At 32.9% G+C, this 11,242-nt stretch overlaps 1 protein-coding gene across 3 annotated transcripts in view; it reads right to left on the bottom strand.

The window, feature by feature from the left end:
- The window catches only part of LOC145263179 (plexin domain-containing protein 1-like), a 280,632-nt gene extending 274,257 nt beyond the window's left edge, over positions 1-6,375 (bottom strand). For 2 of the 3 annotated variants that reach the window (XM_080120225.1, XM_080120226.1), the window contains exon 1: positions 6,204-6,371. In XM_080120225.1, the coding sequence (XP_079976351.1) occupies positions 6,204-6,306 (103 nt within the window). In that variant the 5' untranslated portion in view covers positions 6,307-6,371. Of the gene's footprint in view, positions 1-6,203 lie in introns of all 3 variants that reach the window. The other variant, XM_080120224.1, reaches the window with a different exon arrangement.
- Between the last annotated feature and the right edge of the window lie 4,867 nt (positions 6,376-11,242).

Here is an 11,242-nt window from a genome sequence, read left to right as displayed (position 1 = left end):
TTATGTTACCATGAGATAATACAACACAACGCACATGTAATTTTATTTTTGTGTGTGGATGGAGTAGCAATACAGAAACACACACTTCACTAACCCAAATCAAGTATTACTAAGCCGGACTTGTTTTTCCTTTACTCACGTTCACCCCTAACAAGGCATATCGTCAACTTGGACGTAGGGGCTACTATTTGAGACGAGGCCTAGAAAAGATGCTCAAAATGTTGGTTTACCTTTCAGTTAAACTTCTGCATATCAATACAGTCAGGGAAGCAGGTAGCGGGAAGGGAATTCCAAAGTCTAGATGTTCGAGGGAAGAAATAACAATGAAGGGGCAAGTTTGTCGGAGATATGTACGTCGAGCAGGCACAAGTGCCACAAGTGCATCAGAGCACATTCGATTAAAATATTTGTAAAACAGCCACAACTATGCAACATTTTGCGGCGATGAGACAGGGTTTTGGGGCTTAGTTGACAAAATGAGACCTATTAGATTGAAAACTTTTTTTGGACCCTAATGTTAAGAACGGCTTTTGAGGTTGGGGGTGTTTGTTCCGAAAACTGTTCTTAACATGAGGAGGTTGGGGTGGGGTTATACTACGCTGGGTACTCTCGTAAAAAAAAAAAAAAAAAAAAAAAAAAAATGCTAAAACTTATTCCAGCTAGGTAGAAAAGTAATCTACCTTGTTTTTGATAACATGTTATTTGTTATAAAATTGTTTTATTTTATTTTTTACCACTTTTTCGTCTTGTTATCTATGCTGTTAAATGTCCAGAAAATGTACAAATAACGGTAAATTTATACAAATACCGTGACAGCGAATTAGTAGAAAAAAATGTACCCTAACCCTAACCCAGTTTTCAGATTCGTGTTCAGCACACCGAAACGTAACAGAATACTACGTAAAAGATTTTACTAATTCGCTGTCACGGTGTTTGTATAATAATACCCAAATAACTTGTTTTTAACTTCAGTCGTACTATAAAGCCAGTTTGAATACCTCGCACATTTTACCTGGTATTCGACAAGTTTGGATAAAATTCTTGGTCTGAAACGACGCTTTCCGTTTTATTTTAGTCAAAAGAATCTGTAACTGAAGTTATCGTTATTCCTTAGCTAGCCTATTTCTCGACATGTTTATAGAAATGATGGCTATAATTTTCTATGGACGAGTTTTCATTTCAATTTGTTAGGTGCATATTATTTTTTACGATTATTAAAACAGCTTAAGTTATAGAAATAATGCCGAAATACTTCACTTTTAAAAATAGATTAATTTTAACATTTATAGCCACATTTCTACTTGTCATATTTTTCCGAACATTTGTTAGTTTGTTAAATGTGGGTTTTTTTTTTTTTGTTTTTTGTGTTTTTTTTTTTTTTTGTGTTTTTTTTGTTTGTTTTTTGTTTTGTTTTTTTAAATTCGGTTACAACCTGTTTTTCGTGTAAAAAGAAAAGTTCAAGGTTTATTTTTGTACAAAAAGATTTTTGGTATCATAAAATTTAAAAATAGTAAATATTTTTAATAAATATGACGATTATATAATTCAATTAAATTTAGATTCTAAAATTAGTTATTTCCAAACAAATATTAGAGTGGTGCAAAAATGTTTTATATATATATATATATATATATATATATATATATATATATATATAACGTCCAAAACCGACATTTTTGTACCAACCTAACAACAGTTTCAGAAAAACAATTTTATCTGAAAATTTGGACGAAAATCGAGCGAAATAGGGAAGAAGCGATTCAAACAATGAAGCAAAGTGAAGTATCTGTTCTCAGCTGACAGTATACTTACTTTTTTTCTGTCGTTATAGGTCAACTAAAGAAATCCTTTTAGACCAAGACATTTTCTATTTTATTCTAATTCTTTTTGGAATAGCTGTATTTGCCCCACGTTGTATCTAACTACCTATAAATCAAATTTTATAAGGAAACGAGGCGTTGTGTTTCGATCCACCATGAGACAACAAAATTCGAATAGATCAATATCAGCCTTGTAATGCTTACGATTTTCTATTAAAATTATTACGAAATGATATTTTCTATATTAAAAACTACTTGATCAATTTACGCAATTTTTGGAATGTGACATTTCATTCCGTAACAGGTACGTAAATCATAAAAAAAAAAAAAAAAAAAAAAATTCTATGCATTTTTTCTTTTAGATTAGGTTGGAATCTGGATTTGCACTTATTTTTTATACTAGTTGTACTAATGTAATACCCTGCTGACGTCGCCCGGGAATCGTTAGTCATTTTATTTGTGTGTGTGTGTGTGATATTTTTGTTTAAATAAGAGTTTTAAATTACTACAATATGGTATGGTCACTAATGGTAAAATAGAAATTATCCACTTCATTATAAAAAAACTTAATCTATTTACACAATCTAGGGATGTAAAATAGTTCCCCAAAACTTTCAATACATTCGACAATTTGTTTTAAAATCCCTTTCAAATTTACCCAGAGTCGCGAAATCATTCATTATTTGAACTACAAATAAATGTCCGACTTATTGAAAAAACAAAGATGCATTCGGATAGATCTAATTTAGTAATTAATTTTTTATCATTGTTTTTATACTTTACACGATATCGTATTTTTGATTTCAATAAATAATCTGTTAAGAGTAAAAAAAAAAAAAAAAAAAAAAAACAACGTGTAAGTTACGTAGAGGCGAGACATTTCTCTCCTACGGCGAGAAAGTGTAACAAGTTAAAGAAATTGAGATTTGATAAGCCAGCGCCCTAGAGGAAAGGGGGCTCTAGCCTGCGAGAAATGCCTGGACAGACCCATCAGCATTTCCTGGCAGGGGCGGTTCGGGAAATTACCAATAAATTAACCTCTTCTTCTCAAAGCATGGAAAGGCAAAACTTGGAAGGATGGATCTAGAATTGCACAGGACCAGGACCACACACCTCAGCCAATAGAGAACATATTGTCCCATTGACTACTGTACATTTACTAATCCTTATCCTCGATTCGCCTCCAAGCCTTGATAAGTGGTGACTCCTTTGTAACAAAAACAACAAAAAATCTCAACAATGGCTTCTGACACACGAGAAGTAAGTAGTCAAGTAATTCAATATTTAGAATTGTTTTGATAAGGGTCTTTTTTTTTTCATCAAATATAAACAACGTATCAAGCAGGAGATACAACTTCCAAAAAATGCAAGCAACTAGAAATCAACTTTAGTGACTTTAAGCATTAAGACTGAAATAATCTGGAACTGAAACTGATGTTTGTTTCATGGATTTTTTTTTCCTCTTTAATTTAGGATTTTACCAACAGGTGCTTACGTAACTTCAGGTAACACATAGGCGGGAAAACACCGACGTTGCCAGGGATTAAAGAAAGAACCTGATGTCTTGACACACTATATTAATTTCTTTGCTTTTTTTTTTTTTTTTTTTTTTTGCTTTTTCATAAATTTTTAGAGTGGGGACCAAAGACTGTACTAAGGGATGAAAATTCAGTGATATTTGTTATAAAACCTCGGTAAATTTATAGAACTAATCCCGGAATAATAAGGAACCACTTACTGTAAATGTAAAGTTATAAATAAAATATGAAATAAAAAGTATTTCCGTTTTATGGACGAGAATCGCGAAGGCAGATCCCAAGTTACTGCATTCCTTTTGTTGTTGTTTTTTTTTTTTTTTTTTTTTTTTTTTGTGAAATAAATAAATAAATGTGATACTTATGCACAATACGGACCGTGTTAAAATATTAACTTTAACATAGTAGGGCGTTTTGTAACAAAAGATACTGGAAAAATCGAATCTAACTTGAAAATCCTATCTAAAACAAACAAAAAAGCACACTCCATACTTAAGCCACAAGTACTGAATTTTAAAGTTAAATTCAAGTTTTACGATATGTTACTTAATTATTAGGCGAAAGAACAGATTAGTTATCAAACGCCCTCTACTCTTTCCATATTAAGAATGGGTAATAACGTTATTTCAGCACGTTCCGTATTCTGCATAAATACAAAATTTTGTTTGAATTAAACAGGGACTCGTTCAGTAAATAAATGGGTGCTAGTGCACTTACTGATCCGCGCTATTTTTTAAATCGTATTTCCAAGTTTAATTAAAATTTTGTTTTTTAGGTAACCCCCTCCCCATATTAAGAATGGCTTTTTAAATAATAACATTATTTCAGCACGGATTAATAAGTGCACTACTGCACTAGTACCCAAAAATGTTTGTATTAGTTTGTATTTGACAAAACTATTTTTGGTGCTAATGCAGAGAGTGATCCGCGCTATTTTTTTTTAAATCGTATTTCCACGTGTAATTAAAGTTTTATATGCTTTTTTTATTCAATTGTAAGGTTAAAGTACGGAATAGGTACAAAATACCCTCCCCTCCCCATGTTAAGAATGGCTTTTTAAATAACGTTATTTCAGTACGGATCACTCTCTGCATGAGTACTCTATTTTTAAAAGTTTTGGTAATTTTTTGTATCTCAGAAATAAAAATTTGAAGAAAAAATTAAAAAAAAGATTATCCTTATTTCATAATTCAATTTTTGGAGAGGGGCAAATGTACACAACATTTATTGGAGTGCAAGGGCAAGTGTAATAATTTTTGCAATTTATGGACCATGCTGAAATAACATTATTTAGAAACCTATTTTAACATCGGGAAGAGGATTTGATTTAACTATTCTGTACTTCGCCTAACAAAAGATGCTATAAAACTTGAAAATCCTATATTAAAAAAAAAAATAGAACTGCCAAAATACTACAATCTTAAAACGCAGTCTAAAAGCTTTTGTTGTTTTTATCCTTTTTGTTTTTTGTTTTATCCAATTTGTGAAAATAAAAGAATTTAGTGCTAGTGCAGCCGCGCTATTTTTAAAATCGTATTTCCAAATTTAATTAAAGTTTTGTTTTTTTTATTCAATTATAAGGTTAAAGTATAGAATAGGCACAAAACACCCTCCCCTCCCCATGTTAAGAATGACTTTTTAAATAATAACGTTATTATTTACGTCCGGATGATGCACTAGTACCAAGAATTTATATTGGCAAAGATTGTATTTATAAGCATTGAACAAGTGCTTATAAATTTAAAATTAAATTCAGATCTTTGTTTGAAAAAAGGCACTTGTAAGGAATGAGCACTCAGTGGATTTCTTAGAGTCAGTCCTAATTACGGAGAATACTGAATTGGTCCCGGAATTTGCCGAAGCCATATACAATTTGAAAGCCACCTTTTTTATTGGAATTTTTTTCAACTTTTTTTTTTTTTTTTTTTGATAGGATATATTTTATTTAACTAACTGAACCCTTAGTGTTGTCCCTCGCTTTTGTGTGTGCGTATGTGTGTGTGTGGTTTTGAAATCGTACACCGCTTGCTTCGCTTCGGTCATTTCGGGATTGATTCGGAATTCGCCAATACTCGGAACCGACACTGTAAGAAGTGAAAACATTTCGGTGCCCCCCCCCCTTTTTTTTTTTTACAAGTAATCTTTGAAAAGTTGAAAAAAAATAAAAATAAAATAAACATTTTTTTTGTATTTACATAAAATAAACAATAACAAACACGTGAAAAAAAAAAGAAAAATCATCAAAGAACTATGGATAAAGCTTTAAAAACTAAATATTAATAAGTAAATTATTTTCATTTTTTAATAAAACACATGTTTTGTTTTAAAATAAATGGTAAGATATCCATCCATTTCATGTTTAGTTAAAGATTAAAATTACAATAAAAAAAAAATTAGATCAAAAGAAAATAAATATTCCAATTCTAAAAAATATCCATTTTATTCCAATCATAAAACGAAAAAAAAAACTGTATGCTAATTCAAAAGTAAATAAAAATTTTGCGTAAAAAGAGCGAAAAAAAATCTACCCAGCAATTGTTTCGTTTAAAAGGGGCAAATATTAAAAATAAACAAACGATATTTTTAAGTAATCGTAAATATGAACGAATTTTAAATATAAAAAGCAGCCGACGATATTAGAAGATAATAAATAATAGCAAACTTTCTTTTTCTTATCACAATGAATGAATGAAAAGATCGCACTTTTTCGCTCTTTGTAAATTTTGTCGGAAAAAACAAGGTACAAAAAAAAAAAGAGAGAAGGAGATTATGTTGTGTTTGCATTTTTTTTTTTTTTTTTTTTTATTAAAAAAAAGGGGGAGAAAAGAAAGGAATATGGTTGAGTTACCTTTGAAGGCTTCGCTCGTCGAGTGGAAGGCTAGTAGTATAAGTACCTGGGCCATTAAGCGGCAGGGTAGCGAAGAGGAGGTCGAAACTGTGTGAGCGGCCATCTTTTCCTAACCTGCTCGTTGTTGTTGTTGTTGTTGTGTTTACACAAACGCCGAAGTCGCGAGAAGTTGGACGAGACTTGGCGAGATTTCGGGCAATCGCCTTCTCATTGGCTCAATTTATTCACGGCGTCTGCTTTCAAACAGTAGCCTAGCACACACACTCACAATGAGCAGATCAAATTATCGGTTCTTATTTAGAGTTCAACCTAATTTAAAAAAAAAAAAAAAAAACAGAAAACACAAAAAAATCTTTATGATGTATATACCCGTATATTATTATCATTATTATTATTATTATTATTATTCACAAGGAGTTCTTCTCACACAGGTCATAATTAGACATTACTCACTGATAATCTGTAGTGTTCCTTGGAGTCTGGGTGATAACAAGTCTCCCCAGATATCCAGCCCTTTTCCACTTCTTTCGATAACCTTTGTAAATGAATTTTCACTATTGCAACAGCCGTTTACCATTGATTTCTGGCTGGCAATGACCATTGGCCTTCACTGGAATTTGGGTGGCAACAAGCCTACCCAAGGTCCCAGTCCTCACCTAGTGGAGGTCTGATTTGCACTTTCTGCCTCTGCCTTTCCATCCTCCTTGACCCTTTCACGACTATTTGGTGTTGTGCCAGTTGATATTGGCACTAAAATTTTTAATTTTATTTTTGTTCGTCGTGGGGGAATGTTAATTTACATTTTCATAGTTTTCATACAGTTTCAGTTTTCTTGGTTCCGTGTGGTGTTCCTCTATCTTTTTGTTTTACTTCTGATGCAATTTTTATATGGTCAGTTACCATTTGCAGCTCATGTGTATTAGTCTCTGCATTCAAGGGTTTTCCTTAATATTTCAGCTGTTTTCATTATTGCTATCTGTTGTATTTTGATTATAATCTCTCTCATTCTTTTGTTCAGTTTTTCAGGATTGTTTCGAGTGCACCTAGGATAAATGGTGTTATCTTGACTTTCTTCATCTTCCATATCCCCATTGAGCTCTCTGGCTAATTCTGTGTGTTTCATTTTTCATCCCGTGGTCATCTACAATCTGGCAGTACTTTTCCTTCTTGTTAACTATTATGAAATCTGGTCTCCTTGCTTGGATGGGTTCATTTGTTTGTGCATCCATATCCCCATAGGATTTCATGATTTCCATTTTTAAGTACTGCTACCAGTTTGTGCTTGTACCATTTGTTTGGGCGTTCAAAATGCAATAGTTTGCATAGTTCCTAATGTGCTGCCTTCCCCACCTGGTCATGTTTATTGTTATATTCTTTTGGGGCTAGTTTTCTGCATTCAATTATTACATGATTTATTGTTTCGTCTCTTTGTCCACAAAGTCTGCATTTGCTTTGTTTGTGTGTCTTGTAGGTCTTTGCTTTGATATAGTTGGTTCTAATCGCATCTTGTGTGGCTGTTATTACTGACTCAATTTCTCTGTTTAAGTCTCCTAAATGAGTCTCATCTTTTGTCATCCTTAAAAATCGTCCATGTAGCTTCCAATTTTTTTGTTCTCTTTTTAGCCATTGTCTGTCTGTTGTTTGTCTTCTTCATTTTTACAGTGTCTCTTGCTGCGGTTATTAGTCTTTCTGGGTTCTGCGTTATGTATAATAACAGTTTATTTTGTAATAATTCATTGTTTTGGCTTCAAACGTATCTTTCAACTTTGACCTCTTGGCAACCAAATTTTCGCCCAAAAACTGATTAAAAAGCTTGCTGCATGTCTGAATACCCTTTATATAAAATTTCACATGTTTAGACCCAAAATTGTGTGAATAGTTTGCTAGAGATCGCAAAGGTCAAATCATTTGAACTTTTATTCCTTGGCAGCCAAATTTTTGACCGAAAACCAATTAAAAAGCTTGTTTTAAGATACTTTATGTAAAATTTCAAACGTTCAGACCAAAAATTGGCTGAGTAATTTGGTAGAGACTGCAGAGGTCAAATTTTTTAACTTTGCCCCTAATTTTGACCCCTTAACATTTATTGATTTGGGCTCAAATCAAATTAAAAGTTTTATCCATGTCCAAGTAACCTACATCTAAAATTTCAGATCCGGACCCAGAAAACAGCAATTCTTTTCCCTTTGTCAGAAATGTCGTTCCTGGAATGTAAGGACTAAAGGGAAATAAAGGAAATGGGAGTTATGAGGCTGTCGAAAGTAAAGTCAAGGTCCATTTTCTACTCTTCATAAATTATAAGTTTTGTCAACTTTTGAAACAATTTTATGATGCGATTTCAAGTAAAAATATGTATTTCTTTCTTGATAATAATCATTTGACACGTAATTGTCCAAATTTATGCGTTGGTGCATATGGCAGCTCAACCTTGTGTCTGATCTCACTATTGTGGGAATGGACAAACAATACAGGATAGAAACCATAAGGTATTGTGAAAATGACTAACTCTATTCCTTTCAGAGATGAGACTAGTCAGGTTGGTTAAGATAAGAGTACTTGTACACATTTTGAAGCGGGCGTATCTAAGTGTTTGCTCAGCTTTGCCCGGAACATGGAACGTTAGGTTTGCTTGATGCCAATCAACGAGCAGACGACTTTCAGATAAATATTGAAGAAGAAAAAAAAAAAAAAAACAAAAATAAAAGTAGATGTTACATGAAAAGCGTGCAGACTAACAGCATTATGAAGTTATCAATATTAGACAAACAACTGCAGACGCTCAAAGTAGTTTTTGTGTCAAAATAGGAAATTAATCGGATCCCAAAAAGAATTGCATTACATGTGACGTTAGATGCCTTGTTGCAAAGAGAGGGTCCGTAAGCAACGGATATGGCTCTAGGTGCACAAACCTTTTAAAAATTTCTTGGACAAAAAAAAAAAAAAAAAAAAACAATTGGACCTTTTTAAAAACCTTTTCTTACAATTTTCTTTGAAGAGAAAAATTTTGAACAAAAGGAAAACTTGAAAATAAAAAAACACACAAAATACATTTAAAAAAAAAAAAAGCTTTTGTTCGCAAAGCATTATCTATCAAAAATGAAAATAAAAAATACAAAATTATGATTATAGTAAACCCTCTCCCTGCATAAAAAAATGTTTAGCATAAAACATTAAATGAATATTAAAACAAAATTACGGTAGGTCGTTTGTTTTGTTTTTTTTTTTTTACAATTTACGTTTTTTATTTATTTATTTATTTATTTATTTATTGTGGACTTTTATCCTCGTATTTTAGTTGTTGTTTCACGACGTTCCGGCCAATTATTACTCAGGCCTTCGTCAGTTGCCGCAATGGATAGAGACGCTGAATCTGTACGGTTCCAGGTGAGAATTGTCTGAAGATAGCGGTTAACAACAACTCGAAGATGAGGATAATAGTCCGCAATAAATAAACAAATAAATAATACAAATTTCTCATCTCAATAAAAAATTCCAATTAATTAAATAATTCCATTTTTCTGTTTCATACTTTTGTTAAGAGTTAATTCCAGGCGATGCTTGGCATGGTTCAGTAATTGGCATCATGTTCTGGCCAAAGCCAAGCGGACACTTAGATACGTTTGATTCAAAATCTGCACAAATAACAAGATAAGAAATATCCAATCTTTCTCTGTTTCCTCTAAAATTAATGCCCCTTTGCCAAAATGTATTTTTTTTTTTTGCTGTTGTTTTAGATGGAAGTAACCATTTATCAAGGCATGAAACACACTCGAGGATAAGGGTTAATAAGTGTTAGATGGTTGGTGAGACAACAGCGGAGTGATTGATAGTGTTGGAAGTTGAGTAGAATTTGAATATTTAAGGGAACTGCTCAATAAAAACTTGTTTACATTGCATTTGAAGATGACCATGTTGTAGTCAGTTGGAAAGCAGTCCTCAGTATAGATCATAGATTGAAGTTTAGTTGAACGCTAAATATAATCAATTTTTTATCCGTTCTTCCACCCTCTTCCCTCTTTATTTCCTCTTTCTCTCTTCCTCACTCACATTCTAGCCTCCCCCACTCTTTTTCTATTATATATTTAAGATTGTTTTTACTGTCATTTCACCCCAAAGAAGGTACTGCGCCATTTTGATGCAAGGGGCTACTATTTGGGACCAAATTTACATGGATATTATGCAGGGAGTTGAGCAGGGAGATGTCTGTTCAAATTACAATTGAAATTCTATATGTCAGTACATCAGGGAAGAAGTAACTTGGGAGGTAATTCCAAAGTCTAGCAGTTCCAAGGAAAAACTATTTGAGTTTCCAGGATCTAGAGATCTTCACAGCGCAGGCGTGAAATTCTGATGTTTGTTCGATTAGTCGAGGGTATTTATGTCACATGGGTACAAGTTCTTTGAGCTCATCAGAGCACATTGGAAAGTTTGAGTCATCTAGTATCAAGTTGCAAGGTTCTATTACACAAGACGATGGAGTATGTAAGTACATCCACTGGACCATCTGTAAAAAAGTAAACATCCAGTGTAGCAGCAAGTCCTGGGAACATCAACCTGAAAGAACAGTTGGAAATGATTTATATACCGTACATTACAACCATATAATCCCTACAGCCACCTACCTTGAAAATGCTGCTGTGAAACCTGACAGTTATATTGAATAAGCCAAAGAGAGTTGCAACCTTGGTTGAAGTGAGTGTTCCTAATGATGGAGGTCTGAACAGGGCTGAAAGGGAGAAACAGACCAAATATCGTGTCATGTATGATATGAAAAGAAACTGGAATCTTAGAGAGATATCAATCATACCAGTTATTATAGGTGCCACAGGGCTTATGAAGAAGAATCTGAAGTCCTACCTAACTAATATTCCTGGTGAACCAAGTGCAAAAGAGATTCAGACAATTGCACTTAAGAGAACAACGAGGATACTAAAAGGAGCTCTCGGTTGGTTTCCATAAAAAACAGGGCAATGTTGGTAGCTGGTTTGGCTGCCTCATACCCAGCGCTACAATCTTCAAAGGAAGAAAATTTTAAAAAA

This window comes from Euprymna scolopes, chromosome 38 (genome assembly GCF_053919585.1).
Source record: "Euprymna scolopes isolate OS-2025 chromosome 38, ASM5391958v1, whole genome shotgun sequence".
Lineage (NCBI taxonomy): Eukaryota > Metazoa > Mollusca > Cephalopoda > Sepiida > Sepiolidae > Euprymna > Euprymna scolopes.
This window is presented reverse-complemented; position numbering and strand designations above follow the sequence as displayed.